Source organism: Pholis gunnellus (genome assembly GCF_910591455.1).
Source record: "Pholis gunnellus genome assembly, chromosome: 8".
Taxonomy (NCBI): Eukaryota; Metazoa; Chordata; class Actinopteri; order Perciformes; family Pholidae; genus Pholis; species Pholis gunnellus.
The window spans coordinates 411657-434136 of NC_136534.1; the positions used below are offsets into that span (position 1 = coordinate 411657).

General features: G+C 41.7%; 2 protein-coding genes across 2 annotated transcripts in view; both read right to left on the minus strand.

The window, feature by feature from the left end:
* The window catches only part of tgfb2 (transforming growth factor, beta 2), an 81564-nt gene extending 70889 nt beyond the window's left edge, over positions 1 to 10675 (minus strand). The window contains exon 1 of the mRNA XM_079164037.1: positions 10107 to 10675. Coding sequence (XP_079020163.1) covers positions 10107 to 10452 — 346 coding nt within the window. The 5' untranslated portion in view covers positions 10453 to 10675. The remainder of the gene's footprint in view (positions 1 to 10106) is intronic.
* Positions 10676 to 14806: 4131 nt separating this feature from the next.
* On the minus strand, positions 14807 to 20481 carry rrp15 (ribosomal RNA processing 15 homolog). The gene is made up of 5 exons (XM_079164844.1): positions 20453 to 20481; positions 19089 to 19408; positions 15807 to 15904; positions 15546 to 15735; positions 14807 to 15188 (listed from the first exon to the last, which is right to left on the minus strand). The coding sequence occupies exons 1-5, from the start codon at positions 20475 to 20477 to the stop codon at positions 15057 to 15059; spliced, it is 765 nt and encodes a 254-aa protein (XP_079020970.1). The 5' UTR covers positions 20478 to 20481; the 3' UTR covers positions 14807 to 15056.
* Positions 20482 to 22480: the final 1999 nt, after the last annotated feature.

The window sequence follows — 22480 nt, forward strand, 5'->3', positions numbered from 1 at the left end:
TTCAGGCCCATGCCATTAACTCTCTCTCCACATGAATGGAGCCACACCTTCCAGTCGCTCTGCTTCCTATTACAAAAGTGACACATTCTTCCTGCAGACTCTTTAAGTCTGATTAGAGGCACATCTGAAACTTGTGCCAGACAACACTTCCTGTCGTGCACCCCTCGGCAATTTATACACCACAGGAATGTCTCTCCATACTGGTACCTGAAAGACAACAGCTCACTCTGCTTCCAGATGATCCGCTCTGTTCACTGCTTGAGCAGATCTATTGTTTCACTTCCCCTCATTGGCTTTAGTTCATGATATTCATAGGTCATCTCTGGTTCATGCTGCAGACTGAAGTGTTAGAAATCCCTTTAACTTTTTTTTTTGCAAACACAAATGCTGGTAAAAAAGCAGGTTGAAAGTGTCTTGTGTGGTGAATTGTTACCTGATGGGGAGCTAATTACTGCCTTTGAATTCAGCTCACTAAATAAAAGCAGAGAGCAACATGTGGTTTGTAAATAAGTACCATTCTCACTCCCTGTAACTTTCTCTGAATACCGTTTGAAACAGGATATTTACGGCCGTGGGCACACCGTCTGATGCTGGACTTGTGTGTCTCTCTGTGTGTGTGTTTGTGTTTGTGTGTGTTTCCAGGGCACTTCCAAAAAAACAGCAGTGTAAATCAAATGCCAGCTATCATTACAGACAAACATTGGCTGAGAAAAAGCAGGTTTCCTCAGGAGAGCAGTGGGAGTGTGTGGGGCCATGCTGAGCATCAAGACATTTCACACTGTTACACACCACAGGAACAACACAACTCACTGCTCTGACATCAACCTCTCAGTGTGTGTGTGTGTTAAAGTGTACAATATCTGCTGTAGTATGAAGCACACTTTGAGCAAAACATGCCGCCCAACACACGCTGCACAAAGCAAAGACTTCATTTCACTGTCAATGTGCAGAAACAATGAGAAGTATTCCATCCTATTTTCCTATGATTCTGTTAATATGCTGCTAATGCTATCTGGAAGGTTAATGAACAAACAGTGTGTGAAAGATGTTTACTTCCAATGCGTTGCACTTGTTGAGGCCCTCTACACATGATCGACGGCAGAGCACAGTGCAGAGGCAACAGGTTGGAAACATTTGTGTTGACAGCATGCAGCAGGTAGCAGGACAGAAACACATAGGAAGCTTTGCAAAGACTGTTTGTGCATTTCAGTGTGACAGACAGGAAAGAAGCTGACAATCAAGAAGGGGTCAGTATATGAAACCTTTTTCCTCCTTCTTGTCCATAGTTGCTTTCAGATGATGTCATGGTCAGCTGTCATTTCATTGGTTGTGCATTGAACTGATCAAACTTAAAGCACAGGTGAAAAATCCAGTTAGCATGTCAATCCCAAGATAGCACTGCCGCTTTCTCGATCTTTCCTCCAAAAAAGATGAAACTAGAATTGCAGCATTGTGGTTGTATGCCGCCGTCAACTAGTCAAGTTGCAGTTTACATTCATGTCTATCCAAAATGTCATCACTTAATCATTTTATCAGATATTTGTGTGAAATTGTCATAATTAGCATATACATTTTTGAGTTATGGCCCAAAACGTGTTTTTCCTTCAGTCGAAGTGGACGTTTGTGCCAAATGTGATCCCTCCACCCTGAAGCACTGTGCTGATCAGATGTCTCCTTGTTCACAGACATTTCCAACCCCTCACTGGGAGACATGCCACGTACCAGCCTGCTTCAAGGCTTCCACCATCATCCCCGTTCCCAAAGAGACTGAATCACAGGCCCGTGGCCCTGACCAACATGGCCCTGCAATTCATCCTCTAGCACCTGGACTCCTCAGGAACCTACGCCAGGATCCTGTTCGTGGACTTCATCAGCATCCCGTCTCTGATGCTATCCCAGTTGCACGTGCCCGACTACACCTGCAAGTGGATAACAGACTTCCTGTCTGACAGGAAGCAGCATCTGAAACTGTGGAAATACATCTCTGACTTTCAGACCATCAGCATCGGACACAAGCTTTTCGAGTCACTTCCCTCTGACAGGAGGCTGCGGTCCATCCGGACCAAAACCTCAAAACACAAAAAAGTCTCCCTAATCAACATGGCCCCAGTCCCTCACTGACTCTCAGATCCCCTGGACAATTATTTAGACATCCCTGCACAAATGTATACACTTACAAAACAGAGATATTCTATTGTACAGTTTTAGATTTAGATTTAGATTAGAATTTGAATTTATTGCACTATGTTCATTATTATGGGGCGACTGTGACTCAATGGTAGAGCAGGGTCATCCTTCAATCAACGGATCGACGGTTCGATCCCCGGCTCCGCTAGTCCATGTCCATGTGTCTTTCAGCAAGACACTTAACCCCAAAATGCTGTGTTATTGCTGTTACTACGGTGTGTGAATGTGTATGAATGGTTAGTTAGAGTCCTGATGGGCAGGTGGCACCTTGTATAGTAGCCCTGTCATCAGTGTATGAATGGCTGAATGATGACATGTAGTGTTGGAGAGCTTTGAGTGGTCGGAAGACTAGAAAAGAGAAATACAAATACAGTCCATTTACCATAATTCCAAATTTCCTGTACGGCAATAAACCGTTTACAGCACTCTTGAGATATCACTTTCACGAGAATGGACCGGACGGACACCACAGCATTAAAAAGAAGATTGCTCCAGCAGTTATCTACATCACCTATACACAATGGTGCTCAATCCAAATTGTGTTCAGAGAATTCCAAGAATTAGGTCAATAAAACATTTAATTAAAGTTAGTGAAAGATGGTGGTCATGCTTCAATAATACAATTGGTATGAGATGGAATGTGAAGCATTGGTGCTGAATGCCAACATTCATTCATACATGCCGGTACGACCATCACACCCTTACTTTACGCTCCACTATATAATATAAACATCACTACTTCCACTACTACTTTTTCACTGTTTTGCAGTTGAGTATAAACATATTCTTTGCATTAAATGGTAAATGGACTGTACGTGTATAGTTCTTTTCTTGTCTCGAGCACTCAAAGCTCTTTAACACTACATGTCATCATTCACCCATTCACACCATGCAAGGTGCCATCAGGACTATCTAACATACATACCTGTTCATAGCAATTTGGGGTAAAGTGTCTTGCCCGAGGACACATCGACATGGGGATCGAACTGCTGATCCTCTGATTGAGGGATAACCCTGCTCTACCATTGAGCCACAGTCGCCCCAACTGAATTATTCAATAATCCCCAGATGATATATTGCGGATAGCAATAGTTATAAACCTTGTCAAGTAGGAGATTGGCTTACAAACTACGAACACAAAACCTCAGCTGTCTCAGTCAGACTCCTCAGTACATGACACTACTTGGTTGTTGTCTTTTCAATTATACAAAAATACACAGTGAAATCCTTCCATCCTTTGGAAATGTAAATATAAATAGGAAAGTAGTCAGAGCAGATGCAGCAGTGGAGGGTCAGCATGTCCACAGGCTGCTGTGGAGGAAGCTGGAACTCTATAGCACTCCAGAGACAAACAGGCATCCTGTCCACTCCAACAGGGAGGCACTGTGTCAAGCAGCCCACACTGCTAGAGTCTTTACATACATGTATACATATATAAGGAGCAGTTCAAGTGATACACTAGTAAACACTAGCATCACTGCTTTCTGTCTAGGAGGTCCTGCAAAGCACCACCTTTTAAAGTGAAATTGAAAAGTTTGAAGGGTAAATATCTGCAAAATGTGCATGTTTTCGAACAGTGAGATTAGTGTTCTACTTTGAACAATCCCGAAAAGGGAAAACACCAACGGTGAAAAGCTGATATTGAAGCAAAGTGCGATGAAAACAAGATGTGGTAAGAAAACACATGAATAGGACTGGTTCCACATGTTGGAAATACACTTACTCACTTACGGACACTGAGATGAGAAGATTTGTATTAAGACTAAAAACTGCTTCAGTCTCTGTGCTTTCTCACCGAGCAGGTTTCAGTCAATCGTGGCTGTGCTTTCAAATAGAATTAAAATGTTTGTATGTATTACTCTGTTAAGGTGTTTATAGTTATTACTCTATTGTTAATGTGTGTATAGTTATTACTCTATTGACAATGTGTTTATAGTTATTACTCTATTATTAATGTGTGTATAGTTATTACTCTATTGTTAATGTGTGTATAGTTATTACTCTATTGTTAATGTGTTTATAGTTATTACTCTATTATTAATGTGTGTATAGTTATTACTCTATTGTTAATGTGTGTATAGTTATTACTCTATTGTTAATGTGTTTATAGTTATTACTCTATTGACAATGTGTTTATAGTTATTACTCTATTGTTAATGTGTTTATAGTTATTACTCTATTGACAATGTGTTTATAGTTATTACTCTATTATTAATGTGTGTATAGTTATTACTCTATTATTAATGTGTGTATAGTTATTACTCTATTGTTAATGTGTTTATAGTTATTACTCTATTGACAATGTGTTTATAGTTATTACTCTATTGTTAATGTGTGTATAGTTATTACTCTATTGTTAATGTGTGTATAGTTATTACTCTATTGTTAATGTGTTTATAGTTATTACTCTATTGACAATGTGTTTATAGTTATTACTCTATTATTAATGTGTGTATAGTTATTACTCTATTGTTAATGTGTGTATAGTTATTACTCTATTGTTAATGTGTTTATAGTTATTACTCTATTGACAATGTGTTTATAGTTATTACTCTATTGTTAATGTGTTTATAGTTATTACTCTATTGACAATGTGTTTATAGTTATTACTCTATTGACAATGTGTTTATAGTTATTACTCTATTGACAATGTGTTTATAGTTATTACTCTATTATTAATGTGTGTATAGTTATTACTCTATTGACAATGTGTTTATAGTTATTACTCTATTGTTAATGTGTGTATAGTTATTACTCTATTGTTAATGTGTGTATAGTTATTACTCTATTGTTAATGTGTGTATAGTTATTACTCTATTGACAATGTGTTTATAGTTATTACTCTATTGACAATGTGTTTATAGTTATTACTCTATTATTAATGTGTGTATAGTTATTACTCTATTATTAATGTGTGTATAGTTATTACTCTATTGTTAATGTGTTTATAGTTATTACTTTATTGACAATGTGTTTATAGTTATTACTATTATTAATGTGTGTATAGTTATTACTCTATTGTTAATGTGTGTATAGTTATTACTCTATTGTTAATGTGTTTATAGTTATTACTCTATTGACAATGTGTTTATAGTTATTACTCTATTATTAATGTGTGTATAGTTATTACTCTATTGTTAATGTGTTTATAGTTATTACTCTATTGACAATGTGTTTATAGTTATTACTCTATTATTAATGTGTGTATAGTTATTACTCTATTGTTAATGTGTGTATAGTTATTACTCTATTGTTAATGTGTGTATAGTTATTACTCTATTGTTAATGTGTTTATAGTTATTACTCTATTGACAATGTGTTTATAGTTATTACTCTATTGTTAATGTGTTTATAGTTATTACTCTATTGACAATGTGTTTATAGTTATTACTCTATTGTTAATGTGTGTATAGTTATTACTCTATTGTTAATGTGTGTATAGTTATTACTCTATTGACAATGTGTTTATAGTTATTACTCTATTATTAATGTGTGTATAGTTATTACTCTATTGTTAATGTGTGTATAGTTATTACTCTATTGTTAATGTGTTTATAGTTATTACTCTATTGACAATGTGTTTATAGTTATTACTCTATTATTAATGTGTGTATAGTTATTACTCTATTGTTAATGTGTGTATAGTTATTACTCTATTGTTAATGTGTTTATAGTTATTACTCTATTGACAATGTGTTTATAGTTATTACTCTATTATTAATGTGTGTATAGTTATTACTCTATTGTTAATGTGTGTATAGTTATAACTCTATTGTTAATGTGTTTATAGTTATTACTCTATTGTTAATGTGTTTATAGTTATTACTCTATTGACAATGTGTTTATAGTTATTACTCTATTATTAATGTGTGTATAGTTATTACTCTATTGTTAATGTGTGTATGGTTATTACTCTATTGTTAATGTTTTTGTAGTTATTACTCTATTGTTAATGTTGTTATAGATAACTATAAAAACATTAACAATAGAGTAATAACTACAAAAACATTGTAGTTTACTCTATTGATGTTTTTAGTTATTACTCTATTGTTAATGTGTTTATAGTTATTACTCTCTTGATAATGTTTTTACAGTTATTACTCTATTGTTAATGTGTTTATAGTTATTACTCTATTCATTAAGTGTTTGTATTTATTACTCTACAGTTTATATTTGTTTGTCTTTATTACTCTATTGTTTGTATGTGTGTATATTTATAATTTCCTTTAAGATTAATAACGTTCCATCTTATCTTATAATATTATCTGGTAACTTTTGTGGAGTGATGTGTCATGTCAAACTGACGGACAGTGCAGTGTAATTCTTCAGGGAGAACCACATGATCAAAGAGGTGATTTAGTGCTTCACTTCCATAAAGTTGTGGACTCACAAGCGTTTGTGAGTCTTGTCAAAAACAAGATTGGTCAAAATATCTTGACTTATAATTACCCTAAACAAATGCAGGTTCCTACATTTCCCATGATGTAATGTATACCATTTCTCATTAGACCCTTCCTGCCTGGTAAATACCCATGTTTTTCCAGTTTCTGTAATCAATTTCCAAACAGACCTTAAAAGTTATTAGCCACCAACTTAGCATCTCTCCTGCTGGAACTTTTCATGCTGTGAGTGGCAGGCAGGGGACACACAAAAAGCCCCACAGCTAACTGGGTTTAAATAAACTGTGAGACCAGGCACAGTGTCTCCAACCCCCTCACCCCCCGCCTACCTCATTCCGCTGCCTAGCCTGTTTGTGAGGCTTTCAGGCCCATGTGCCCCACATTTCTGCCTCTGAGGATTTCCTGGCACCCAACCAAACAAGGCTGATACTAAATAAATAGAGCCTATCAGCTGAGGGGCTCACTGCTTGATCTCCCTCCTGTCAGCATTGGCCTCCAGATGTGAGGACCTGGCCAGTGTCACCAGTTCACATGAATGGGAATCTTTCCTCCCTGCGTGTTGACTCAGTATTATTTATACCCTGTAAATGCTTTGCTGACTGCACTTGGCATCGGGCCACATCTATTCATATTCAAGGTATTTACACAAGAGGCAGGGCCAAGGATAACATTTAATGCAAAATACACCTCAGGGCATACAAAATGTCCTGCTAATTTATTTTTGCTTCAGCTCATGTGCTCACATTTCTGATGGGAATGGGAAAGCCATATTGGGGTTAATAACTCTGCAGTTTCATTTAATATGATTATTTTGTTTCTACAGCCATGCCTCTCTTCTGATGTCTCTTTGATCCGCTGAAGGAGAAATCAATATTCTCCAAATGGTAGGTCAAAGGTCAGGGTCAGCTACAGAACAGCAGAGAAGAGAACCCACGCCTTCCGCTTGAAGGGTTATAACTCAAACTTGGCTTCCTCTGCAAACTGCATGTTGTCTTCAGGTGGCAATGTCTGGTTCTGAAAAGTGAAGAGTCTGAAAGCTGCATTCTCTCTAGTGACCATCAGGGGGCGACTCCTCTGGTTGTATAGAAGTCTATGAGAAAATGACTCTACTTCTCTCTTGATTTATTACCTCAGTAAACATTGTAAACATGAGTTTATGGTCTCAATCTCTAGTTTCAAGTCTTCTTCAATACAGCATGATGTTCATTTAGTAAATGATGGTCCATTTAGAGTCAAATAGACCATAAAGCAGGAGATGCTTTAGGGCGGGGCAACTATGTGATTGACAGGTCTCTACCAGAGACATATACGTCGTCTCTACGTCACTCCTCCTCAGTCCTAATATGGTCACTTCTGCTCACTGGTTGCAAAGAGCCAAGATGGTGTCGGCCAAAATGACGAACTCAAGGCTTCAAAACTGCTTTGGTGTTGGTCAACAAACCAATGGATGACGTCACGGTGACTACGTCCTCTGACATACAGTCTCTGGTTGTCTCTGATTCAGACATGAAATGACTGATTTTAGCAGATCAACACACCACCTGTCTATTATTTCTATCTCATCCTTTGAGGTGTCAGCATGCATTTTAGTTCAGTTGGTAAGAATGTTGGAAATCAGTTTGCTGGGCATGGTTGTGAGCTCCTCCATACGCTCATGTCAATACATAATGGGGTGCTCCACCACTTTTACACGTGAAAGTATTTGTGCAAGAACAAAGACCAGTAACACTGAACATCTTCACATAATACAGTCAGATAACAAGGACATGTGGGGGTGGAATGTGTCTCAGCAGATTCAGGAATATTTCCACCAAGAGGATTTAATCGGAGAGGGAGACGGTCTGAAGTTACACTGAAAGAGTGAATCCTAAACAGCTACTCCGCTCACACGCCAGCGTGACTGCTGGCTAGATGGACTTTAACTGGATGAGTGTGGACTAGGGCTGCAACTAACGATTATTTTAATAATCGATTAATCTGTCGATTATTTGTTCGATTAATCGATGAATCAGATTTTTAAAAAAAAGCATTAGTTTCTAACCCTTTTTTCAAAAACAGAACTGACAAAACAACAAATTCACAGTGCAAAGAATCTTCAGAAAGTGCACAAACAGGTTGCTCGAACATCCCTGAGCTGTTAAAGTAATAATTTAAAAAAATAAATGGACTAATATCAGTAGTGGGGTTCAGCGGGTTACCCACGCCTCTCGGCCAAGGGTAGACACACGCTGATCCACTCAGTGTGGCGCGCGTGCAGCCCCGGACATCTAAGGGCATCACAGACCTGTTATTGCTTAATCTCGTGGCTGAACGCCACTCGTCCCTCTGAGAAGCTGGACGCCGACCGCACGGGGCCGCGTAACTAGTTAGCATGCCGGAGTCTTGTTCGTTATCGGAATTAACCAGACAAATTGCTCCACCGACTAAGAACGGCCATGAACCACCACCCACAGCATGGAGAAAGAGCATCAATCTGTCAATCCTTGCCGTGTCCGGGCCGGGTGAGGTTCCCCCAAATACTCTAGTCTCTCATCACCTACAAGTATAACAGCACTTTAATGAGTGAACTGAATACACGTCACCGTGTTCTGGTAGACCAGCAGTAGAATAACACGGGGAAGAAAAAGTTCGTTGTTTTCTCCCGCCATTTCTCATCTTTCTGAGCTCCGCTTAACTTCCGGTTTAATGGTCACGTTACAAAAACAAAAGCTCGTCTATCATAAGTAAAACAACGGCACGGTTACGAGTTAAACACAATGTACGCAAAATGGCAGTAAATGTAATTATTATAATTGCAGAAATAAACTAAAAATAATACAAATCGCGTAAATCAACTTCCGGTGTTGTCACGGCAACGTTTATACGCCGGTCAGTGTCAGCTACAGAACCGGAGTCCTGTTCCGTTATTCCGAGCTGCTGTGAACACTCAAACATCTCCACGACTTATTGAGTGGCGTAATAATCGCGCGACACAACGAATCGATAATGAAATTCGTTGCCAACTCTTTTGATAATCGATTTTTATCGATTTTATCGATTCGTTGTTGCAGCCCTAGTGTGGACCTATAACTCTGAATGACTCCCATGAGGACACAAGGGAGCCATTCTTCACTGAGTCACAAACAAAACCCTTTGCTGGTCAGGACGCCAGTACCAGAACTACATTTAGAGACGCACCAGTACTTTCAGAACCAGTACTCTAGGTGATCCACACACCCCTTCACAGGGATTCCAATGTTAGTAAGAAGTAGTTCCAGTGGGTGGGGTAGAGGCACACAGTAACTCGTACCATGAGTGAACTAGAAGGGCACAGACATAGATTAAATCCTTGGTCCTCAGCTATCTGCATGCAGACATTCTGCTGGAGCAGTGACGTCAGAGAGCTAGAGGACACAGGCTCATCCACAAGAATGTTCCAAAACAATCACAAAGACTCGAGGTGTTTCAACTTCTCACTCAAGTAACATCAGTGGGATCACATGCACGCACACACGCACGCGCAGACACACAAACGCTTACTCTCTGCTGGGTAGAAAGGCTGCATGTCGACCTTGTGCACCTCCTTGGCGTAGTACTCCTCCTCGCTCCGCTGCCGCTCGCACGTCGCCGCGCGCTCGTTCGCCTTCTCCTGCAGCAGGTCGCGGGTGCAGTTGTAAATGGCCACGATGTCCCGAGACACGTCCTCGGGCTCGGGGAAGTCCTCGGGGGGACTGGTGAGCTTCAGCTTGCTCAGGATCTGCCCTCGGATGGCCTCTATGCGCTTCTTCTTGAACTGGTCCATGTCCAGCGTGCTGCATGTGGACAGACTGAGCGCCACGGCGGCTAGATCCAGAGTGAGGAGAAGACTGACGACACACAGGTTCATCTTCTCTTCCGATGGCTTCCAATATCAAGTAAAAAAAAACGATCTAGGAAAATATTCACCGAAGTGATTTAAAACCCGCCAGGCAGACTCATTTCTGAGCCCAAGATCATTTATGACCACGAGCCAAGTGGCCCCGAACAGCTACTTGTAGAGCGTATGGTTCAAATTCCCCAGTTTCAGTAAAGTGTACCTGAAAATCCATTCAACTGTGTGGACAGAAGGAGAAGCCGTTACTATCGCTGGTAGTGTCGGTGCAGAAGACGTCTGGGTGGAAACAGGGCAGCTGAAGACAGGACCGAGCTCACCTCCATCGCGTTCACTCCCCACACGACACACAGTCGGTCTATAATCATCCGAACTCAAACGCGGTCCCGAATATCAGCAGGGACGCAACGTGGGAACTTTTTCAAGGTTTTCTGACGCGCTGAAATCAGAAATCCTTACAAAGTTGAGATTTCACGATGAGGGAGTCCTCCTTCAGAAGTAGCTCACAAACAGCTCGGAGTTTGGCTTCGGTGCGACTGCATAGCGCTTTTACGCGTCTCCCTCAACCCATCCAGTTGGGGGACGGCTCGTGCCAAGCGGACAGCAGCGGCTGCTTGAAAGGAGATTCATACGGGACGAAAGTTCCACGTGCTCCCCCTCTGGTCTGTAGTCTTCACTGTCGGAGAAGGGGAACCTTCAAATCCACATTATCAGACGGTTTCTTGTGAATAGGAGCGCTCACTGTACCCATTGGGACAGCGCTGCAGCGGCTAATGGCCCGTCGGCCCCTGCTGCGTTATGTGTTTACGCAGGGTCCTAAAGCCGGTTAACGCAACTTCTCTGTCGAGTTCCTCTCTGCGTCACATTGGACACCAGTTCCATTTTTCTGCTGGTGTTGGAAGCTTGCTGGGCTCCGCACTGCAGAATGTCACATGTGTTTGTTGTGTACAGACTGAGCTATTGTGGTTCAGTAATGCTCCTGCATACACACCATGGTTTCATCCCGTGTGCTGTGTTTGATTAGCGCACTTTAGTTATACTGTCACTCAGTGGCGGCTCTAGGTAGGGCTGTGCCACGTCCAATTTCAGCAAACACCCCAGAATGATTTAATGCAAAAAAAAATGAAGGTATCAAACACGCATTACTACTTTGCAGTTAAATATTTAACATTTATTCCAAGATGAAAAAAAGCAGTAAATAACACTTTGATAAACACGTCAGGACATCTTACTAATGTCCTCACATGCAATTCAGTATAATATAATAATATATAAATCATATAATAATATTCACTATAATATAAAATACACACACATATAACAATTTATTTATAACTATATAATAATTTATAATAAGACAGGTGCTTCATATCCCTCACTCCCTAACTGTCCGTGCTGGATCTGTCCCCGTTGTTTTGAAAAGCTAAATAAGTTATTAGCATGACTGCATCCAGCTAGCCAAACCTGTCTGGTGTACAGCTAGTAGAGAAGCTTCATGTACTGCTTCCCTTTCACGCTAGTCTGCTGTCTGATTGTGGGATCAGGTTGATCTGATATCAGCTCTTTCAACCTGCAGTTTCTCCGCCAAACTTCTCCTCTCAAACGGGTCTTGGAGGAGAAGTACTCGCGCCCGAGCTCGCCCGTAGAGACTAGTCCTGACGAGAACGCGCAATTTGGGGAGCTACAGATTCTGCCCCAAGCGGGATCTATTTGAGGACGCTGATTGGCTAAATTGTATGTCACACATTTATATCTTTAATCAGCAATTGGCTAAACTGCTTCATAGACCCGCCTCCTGTGGGCGCTTTCTCCAGCGTCCCAGCGCTGCTGAGATATGCAGACAGGCTGAGAGGACGTGCAGGAAAAGCATATATTTTGCGCAGATATCATATTTTACACATATTACTGGATGATTCCATGTTTCAAAAACACAAATATTGACAATTTGTATAGTTTATTATTATTATTTTTTTAATTATTTGTGGTTCAAGGAGGGGCGGCGCCCTAGCGCCCTCTATTGACCAGCCGCCACTGCTCACTGCAAGTGTGCTAGTTAGTTTACTTTATTGCCATTAAAACAAAGGACACAGCATGGGAGTAAAACCATGATCTAAACAGACGTGTTACAGTGATACAGAGAACACCATGAGGCCAAACTGTATAAACATGACGTAGCCTCTGTGACGTCACTACCGTCACTAACGTAGACTGTTATAAACATGACGTAGCCTCCGTAACGTCACTACCGTAGACTGTATAGACATGACGTAGCCTCCGTAACGTCACTACCGTAGACTGTATAAACATGACGTAGCCTCTGTGACGTCACTACCGTCACTAACGTAGACTGTTATAAACACAACATAGTCTCCGTGACGTCACTAACGTAGACTGCATAAACATGATGTAGCCTCCGTGACGTCACTACCGTCACTAACGTAGACTGTATAAACATGACTTAGCCTCCGTGATGCCACTAACGTAGACTGTATCAACACAACGTAGCCTCTGTGAAGTCACTACCGATACTAACGTAGACTGTTATAAACATGACGTAGCCTCTGTGAAGTCACTACCGTCACCACCATAGACTGTATAAACATGACTCAGCCTCCGCAATGTCACCCACAGGCTACTAAAGAGCCAATGGGGAGCTCAAAGTGGGACGGCTCAGGCCGTCTTCATCTTGGCAGTGAGGACACACCCGAAAACCCAGCCTATCCCAAAATGGGCAATGAGGGTGTTTGGAGCCGAAGCCGAATGAAGCCTGCAGCAAACTAGCTCCAAACTAACAAGCCAGAAAAAATGTTCAGAAGTGAATTTAATGATGAAAAAACATACAAAAATTGTAAAATAAAATTAAATAAAAACTACCAATGTCCAGAACGAGTAGCCTCCCTTCAGAATACAGGAACAAAAAAACGTGAGGTGCCATGGGTCCTCGTGGGTCCTCACGCCTGTCTAGTTCCAAGTGCTCGCTAGCATTTAGATGCCTGTAGCCATTCAGAGGCAGGGTATAGCCGGGCCATTTGATTTACTGACAAAAAATATGATGTACAATTGTGGGTATTTATTTTATACTTTCTACTCCCTGAATTGAACGTGTTGTACATCAGATCATCAGATGTACAACACGTCCAATAATCTTTACCACGCACAGGATCTCTCTCCCTGAGGAATACAAATCTTGGATTGGTTTGAATCAGCCACAATTTTTACAGTAACTGACAAAAGGTCCGCTTACTCGTTCCAGAGCTTTTAACTGTAATATGCGGTCTTCATCAGCAGGTCGAGTTTGCTCAGTTGTCATGGGACTGTATTTGTTGTTCCATTACATATACTGTTATATATAACATGACTAATGATTTCAATAGCAGTGGTTACAAACAGTGTCTGGTGAAGGGATTGAGGAGCTGGTACAGTAGAGCTGAAGCATGTGAGCCCGTCGGCACATACTCTGTGAGGAGTCCACTTCACTGCACCAGGTGTTCTTCTCCATCAGTCATGCTAACATGAACCCAGCTGGAAGCCTTGGGCCCTGTTACAGAACAGAGCCGGCTCACTGATACACAGGTTAATGGCCACCGTCCTTTTCAATCAAAAGAAAAGGACGGCTGAGCTGGCTGTTTAGCTTTGATACTTCATGTGAGTCACAGTTTGAAGCTTCACTTTGTGCTGGTGTCTCTGAGCAGACAGACCGTCAACAGGACCTGGATAAAAGACAGCATACCACAGTGTTGCCATGACAGACAATCGTCCAATGTGGTGCAGACGGGCTGACGCGCCCTACTACGCCCACAACTCCCTGCGCACAGAATTCCATGGGTTTTGCCACCAGCGAGGATCACAGGAAGCCCTGCAGTCTAGAGACTAGAGACACCAGCCATGGGTCAGTGTCTACAGGACACAACAGCTGCTCACTTTAATTAAAGGAGCACGTCTGCTGATATTCTAGAATTTTCCTCGTGTCATTGAATCCCAGAGACAAGCCAACCATAAATCAAGTGTGTGCGTGTCCACAGGATGATACTTCTTGTCTTCTGTCCATCTGTTTGCGACCCGTCACACAGACATCTATAGGCTGTGTTCAACACATTCATTTCATTAGGTTTTAAAGCCTGATCAAGGAATGACTGTGTGGAATATAAACACTTCCTGGTAACCCGTTCACAGGATTGGTTGGAACCGCTGCTTCAAAGGGTTTAGACTTTTTCCAAGTAGATGTTAACACCACCCTGACATGCCGTATGTTCATTCAAAGAGCTAAGGGTTGCTGGAATTCTTCCCCCTCTCCATTGTGACCATGAACACATCCCACCTGACGCTAAACTGTAAGGCCCACATGGACAGAGACACCACAGAGCACTGATGGCCTTTCATCAATTGGTTGTTTATTCAAAACATTAATATTTACAGAGTTTACAATAATTCAATACTATGATGGAGGAGCTCCTCCAAGTTCCCCCAGAGCCAACATCTGTCATCCTGTTTCCACATGGTTTGTCTCAGAGTGGCAAAGGGGCGGGGCTTGCTACTGGATTTAAGCAGTTCCACACTTCCTAAAGTTCAGCTGTTCAGGGTTTCTGTACCACAGAAGGTCCCTGCTGTACACAGTCCCTTCAGTCCGTATGGACGGTGTCATCCTCCTCTCGGTCACTGTCTTTGTCCCAGTCTTTCATGGTGGCTCCCATCATGAAGTCATCTGAGAGGACACTCCAGTTGGACCGCTCTTCTGCTGCCGCTGCCATTGCCTACACACACACACACACACACACACACACACACTCACACCTTAGGGTTCAGCTCTGCTCATGATGCTTTCATGAGACAACAGTGACACCATGAGGTGACACAGTGAAGTCACAGCTCGTTAGACAGAGTGATGAAGAGTACCAACACATTCTGCAAAATCTAACAGCAGTGTGTGTTTCTCTCTCTCACTGGTTCGGTGTACAACATGCATGATGAGTCAAAGATCACAGTGACACAACTCCTCTGCAGCAGCTGTGAAACGTGCCCAACATCTGGCCTGAGATCATTTTGTTTATCCTCCTAGTAGACTGATGGATGGAGTACTCCCTCTGGGAAAAGGACGTCATTGAACTTACAGTGGTGTCTTCAGTCCTGCTGCTGGCTCCACTGCCTCCCTCTGTCCTTCTCAGCACATCGATGAAGTCTTTCTTGGAGACGGACGAAAGAAACTTGGCCTTCTTCCTCTCTGAGCCACCAACTTCCTTCACCTTGACATCGATGGTTTTCTGGTGTTTCCTCACAGCGTTGAACAGCTGCACCACCCCTCTGAACAGAAACACACACTGGGGTGAGGAATGAATCTTGTTGAGAATGTTTAAACAGAAAAGAGTAGTCACCTGGTAGCAACTCTCTGCAGAGCTCTTTCAGTGTCGCGGTCCTTCACTACGTCAGCTTTCTCTCTGCACATCATCTCCCATGCTCGCTTCTTGTCAACCTGATGGACACAAACGAGTGTTCATGCTGGACAACTTCTCACAAAAATCACCGTCATCTACTTCTGCAGTGTTCCTCCATACAGCTTGTAAAAAACATGATATATATGCTATGGTCACAAAGATGCATGAAAGCATTGGGAGCAGTGGGCTGCTGCGCATTTTCCACATGTTAAACTTTAAATCTTCTCCCACAAATGTCCCTTACGGCTGCATTTAGACCCACCGCAGGCTCTCGGTCGTTGGGGGAACCAAAGCAGCGGGCAAAGCACCCCGAGTGGTCCAGCGAAAGGTTGAACCAGGCTCAGCTTTGGCCACAAGGCAACGGGCCTCATCCAGCATGGTGCTACGTCCACCAGCCAATACACGTGAGCACATTCCTGGTAGATGACATCTTTGTGGCCAGTTGTGAGGACATTACCAGTGACAATATGAAACCATCTTACAGCACCACCTCCCGCCACGGCAGAATGGCTGAAATACACCAAATCCGTTGACGTATGTGAAGTTGACGGATCCCATTCATTTCTATGGAGAGCAACCTAGGCAGCGCTGATCAACACATGTTAATGTACCGTTTAGCGGTCGACCGGATGCCAACAAACAGAAAGACGCGACGGAACCCCAAACGGTCCGTCAGGGGAGCTAGGCTCTATTTTCAACATGTCGGCTGGGTCACAAACTCATTTTACAGCTCAACAGTTCACTTCAATGTGTTTCTGAATATCAGAATATTGATGTATTGTTGATCAGCACTGCCTAGTTTGACTTTTTGATCGAGCGTGCTGTCTTGGATGATGGACCTAGTTTGCATAAAGTTGAAGTTGGGTCATGGTGATGCAGATTACAGCGAATGGTCAGTCAACTGGCCGTGTTGTATTCATCATGCAACGCGCGGCCGGCTCTTTTGCACTTAATAGAAAAGAATGGGATCCGTCAGCTTCACGTACGTCGACGAATTTGGTGCATTTCAGCCATGAAGGCAGGAGTATTCAATTAAAATGAATTAAACAAGATCCAGTTAGAGAGAAGTTCCTCCTGCAAAGGTCCGGAACATCACAGTAATATCTAACTTGCACTATGATTCAGTCCCAAATATATTGAAGTAGCCAACAGTTGTATTAACGTCTGTCAACATTGTCAGATTTCAAATTGAAATGGATGCATTATAAATAATACATAATCTAATACTAAATAAATACTCTCTCACTTCAAGTAAAATAAGGGATGTATTCAAGAATATATTACATAACAGAAAGCTTTTGAAAAGTGTGCATCTTAAAATAAAGTACTTCATTTTTGAATAATGAACTGAAGTGATGTCAATCAAAAAAGCTAAGATATTATATTCTTGTCATCTTCTAATAAGAGTAATTAGTGTGCATGGACTTTGTCTGTGGTTATTAAACCACTTGTTTCAGCTCTGTTCCTCTCTGTTAACATCATTGTTGGTCAGTGAATTCATGTCAGGATTCTGATCATTTTGGGCTCTTAGATTGTTTATTTTCTGTGACTTCATTTCAGATGTGAGTGGGTACGTTTGCTAAAAAGAGTTGTGCTTTTTCTCTTAGTGGAGCTTCACATTACTGCTTTTAATGATCACATGTGAGACATCCTGGTTTTAAACTGCCTGTAGGAAGAATTCACCTCTTAGTAATGGTTAAAGACTCTGGTCTCCCTGGTGTCCCTGGTCTCCGTCCACTCTTTTCTTTTGGAGAATGTCATGTGAGATAACTTCTGACTCACATATTATTCTGACTGTTGTCTCTCTCTGTGTGCGAGTATCTCACTCAAGTCGAGGGTGAGGATTATCAGAACATACATATTTGATATCTGTTATCGGTTTGGGTCCAGACCGCCTATCAGTGACCCTGCATTAAGGCATCGCTGTCATGATTAGGGATGGGTATCGTTTGGGTTTTTTCCGATACCGGTGCTAAAACGATACTTTTTTTATTGCCAAGTCAAATTGAACAATATATTTAACTGTTTAAAGTATACTATACATATTAGTGCTGGGCAACGATTACAATTTTTAATCGCATGGAATTTTTGCGATTAATCTCATTGTTATGGCAAAGTTCAATAATTAATTCAAAGGTAGTGTATTGTGCACTTTTATTTTAAAAGTACTGCTATATGAACAAAAGTGCAATAACATTTGGTTTGCAAACACTTTAAACAAATAAGGTTCTTTTTAACAGCAGTATTCCCTTTACACAGTAGCAGTTCTATCTCTTCACTATCTGTGCTCAGTGTGTGACTTCATGTGAAACGTTCCACTGCTGTGCAACAGGAATACAATGTTTCAGCACGTTTCATCTAAATGTGTGTCGTCTTCATGACAGAGCATGTGAATGCAGCTCTACTGTTCATCAATATAATGCTGTAACTCAGAGGTGATGATGGTTACCCAGCGATCAAAGAATAAAGACACACTTACGCACAATGTAGGTGTATTTTCCCTTTAACTCACGAGATGCAGGTAGCATGTTTTATACTTAATGTGAATTTAATTCATACTTTGTTGGCATCTTATTCTGAAAACCGGATGTTCCTCTGAAGAAACCGGATGTTGTCTCACGTTAAATCTTTCCGCTAACTTTCAAAGTCCTTCGCTCGCTCCCGATCTGTGCCGTTTGAATGCGTTTACCGTGAATTTCAGCGTATAGGTCACTAACATGTGAGCGTCTGCTAACTTTACCGCAGCGATGTCCAGTAGTCTCCATTCCTCCACCGCTGCCAGTGAGCAACGGACGTTCAAAATAAAAACAGCCACACTTTTGACCGTTTACCTTTCGGCATTTTCTCTGTTAAAAGGTTGATGGCTAGCTAGCTGCTGTAGCTATACAAACGGTAGCTATCGTTACCTGCTGCCAGGACGGAGTCATCAGAGTAGTGTTAAAAAAAGTATTTCAATCGGCTCAGGCACCGAAAAGAAGCACCGAAATCTGCGTTGCGTTTCGGTCCGGTAGGTATCGGTCGTATAGGTACCGGTTCCATATTGGCACCGGGTTTCGGTACCCAACCCTAGTCATGATACCTGTATTCTGTTTGTACCAGACCCGTTTAGTTTAGGACTAGAGCAGAACTCGTTTTCCCTTTTCCCCGGGAAATGTTTTGGAAGTGTATTCCTGGGAATAAAGACAGACTAGCCAATAAAGAATGTGACAGCACCAGTGTTACCTGTTTCCTTCTCTCCAGCTGCTCCTGTCTCTCTCTCTCCTTCATCTTGTCCAGCTCTTTGTTCTTCACCAGGATGCTGGTTCTGCTCTCGGGGGTTTTCTTTCCCAGGATCTTCGCCATGGCCTCAGCCCACCCAGCATTGGCGTTACTGCCATCCTCCTCCTCCTCATTACTCCCTCCTTCCCCAGCTCCCTCCTCATCCTCCTCCCCATCACCATCTCCGTCACTGTCTCCATCACTCGCTCCATCGTCTGACTCTTCATCGTTGCTCCCTCCTTCAGAATCCCTCTGGTCCTCCAATTGAGGCTGCGCATCATCTCCTAAATGACACAAATACAAATGTTTTTACATTACTTATGGTCCACCAAAAATATGAGATCAAAAATCTGTACAATATTCCTTTCTCACAAAAACCTTCAGAATTTGACTGTTCTTTTGAAGAACTAGCCAATATTCTTTCATTTGGAAACCCATTGTGGAAATGTTTGTGGATAATGTGCTTAAAAGGCCACAGGAAACTCAAAATGGTCAATCGCATAGCTTTATAGGAGCTAATTATGTCTGCCTCTGAAGAAGGACTGGCTGCAGCAGATACAGGGGGAATATTGTTAAATCAAGATGTATTTTGACCAAACCAGAGTTTATTGTTGGAGCAGTGGAAAGACTAACCAAGTGTACTTCTTTGTGTCAGCTTCTTAAATGGTGTCTTGTGATCTATGCTGCGGTGAATAGAGGCTATGCAAGGCAACTTCCTTAGATTTAATTTCTATTTGCTCCAAGTCAGATGACAGAATAACCCGAGGATATAACAATCCATCTGCAACACAGTAACTTAACAGAAGACACACATTACTACAGTCAGATATTATAAATCTATTGGTTACACACTCAGGGATTTATTACCAGCTGTCCTTCCTGCATTTGGCAGTTTAAACTGTCACAGTCAATGAAGTGTTTCACTTTTAATATGATAGTTCTCGGTCAGTCCAGCAGCACTGGGGATGAGTTTCTTCAGTGGACTACATTTACCATGAGCCCTGATTGAACATCAACATAAAAGGTGGCGAGTTTTCCCTTGAACGTTACCTTTCTTCCTCCCGTTACAGGTTAGTGGTCCCTACAGTGCTGCACTTTCTAGAGGATTCAGAAGATCGTCGAGCTCTCCAGCTTTAGTAAAAGCTAGGTAACGTTAGCTGACTACAGAGCTAGTGCTAAGCTAGCTACGGAGCATATTAACGTCTGCCACCGAATAAAGTAACATCAGCTAAATAGACAGCGTATGTCTGTGAGATTAGGAATAGGTGGCCCACACCGTTTTCGTGTTTTACAGAGGCAATAATAGTGAACAGAGTATAAAAACTCACCAGAAGACTGCACATGTGTTTTCATCAGCGCTGCCATCATTGAGTTACACTGAAACGTGTCCGTAGAGTCCAGCTACATCACGTTCCGTCATTACTTCTTCGCTTTTATGGCGTTAAGGCGCATTACCGCCACCTAGTGTGTTGGAGTGTAATCCCAATGGCCCTGCTTTGAACCCTCAGGGAATGGAAGATGATTGAGTGTGAGAGACCTGAAATGGTGCGAATACTCCCAAACACAACCTCCACACTCACGGACTTTGAGGAACACACGGTTTAGTTCTATACCACTGTCAAATCATCTCTCTCACTGACATGTTGAGCCCTTTCTGCTCGTCAGCATTAGATGCAGACTTTGCCTAAAGGAACCAACTTAAACACGGGGTCACCAGTGGAAGCATGGAGACGTAACAAAAAGGTAATCAAAGAAGACGGCTCACGTGTGTTCAGCCTGGCGTATTCAATTTACTCAGAGACATTAATGATTAAAGATGGAACATAAAAACACATGAAATCAGAGGATATTTATTTATTCATTCATCAAATATTTGATTTTGTCATTGAAGCTGTTTTGACAAAAACGAGTAAATAGATTACATAAAATGACCTCATCTTGTGAGGAAAGAGTCTGGAAGAAGTTCAAATCAGGGAGTACAAAGTATAAAGTAAATATCCACAATTATACATTGTGGCAGAGGTCGCTAAGGTAGAAAGGACATCTCATGTCTCTTAAAACATATTTCCTCGTTTCCTCTCTCCTCGCATGGTTTCCTTGCGTCTCTCCATGCATCCCTGGTGGGAGGGACTAAGATGCAAGGAAAGGAGCCAAGTGAGGGAAACGGGGATGCAATTAAGAGACTTGGGATGTACCCCCGGTCATTTCAACGCTCCTCGCTTGAACCGGAAGTTGTCCCACCTCTTCCATATTCACGGCTGTCCCAAAGCTCTTATTTATGGGTTGAGCGAGGAGGGAGGAGCCATGAGCGAGTCAATGGAGTTTCATACCAGAGTGAAGACAGATCAGATTAAACTCAAGTTTTATATTTGATTAGTTTTCTGGTTCACAATCTGGTTTAAATATATGTTCATAAACTGAACAACAAAAGGACCACAAACAACTTTCTTCATTTATTAGAAAGATTTGTCTTTTCATGATCTGACATTTCCCTCAATAACTTTTATTATGAAAGCAATTAAAGTCAGAGAGCTTTTTATATCATTTATCATCATTTCATTCAGTCCCGTGAGGCTGATCATTCCTGAGTGTCTGATGAGTTTTAGCATTTAAATTTAACCTGAAACATGGAGCCTAATAAATGAATTCCAGTATTCAAGAGAAACCATAATCATATTCTTGGTTATTTAATAATGACATCACAATCAGAATTTCAAAACGTACACACGGTGTCTTTATTAGTTATTAGTATTATTAGTCACTATTATTAAGTACAATCATCATGTGGGCGGACAGAAATTTCTCAAAAGTCTCTCCTGCTGTTAAAACCGACTGACAGCTGATGAGGAAAGGACACCTCATGTCTCTTAAAACATATTTCCTCGTTTCCTCTCTCCTTGCATGGTTTCCTTGTGTCTCTCCATGCATCCCTGGTGGGAGGGACTAAGATGCAAGGAAAGGACGCAAGTGAGGGAAACGGGGATGCAATTAAGAGACTTGGGATGTACCCAATGTGTGTATCTCTGGGTCACACCCGTTATCTTTTTGATTCTTTACAGTTGATTTTGTTTGGAAGCTCTCTGGTGTTTCAGAGAATAATGCAGCACACAGCACATCGAGTATAAACGCCTCCGTTCATGCTCGGAGCGCTCGCTACGGCACCAAGTGTGAGTATGAACAAAGCTTTAGTGCTCCTTTTAGTTGTCCTCACTTCTCGCTGTGGTGTCTCAGCTCGCTGCCACTTCTTAATGAAGTTCTGATTGTTCCTTTTGCATCAGATTTCCTGAGGGAGATGTCCATGATCTCCTCATGTGCAGAGCCTGTTTTGCTAATAACCCCTCTCATCCACACTACCA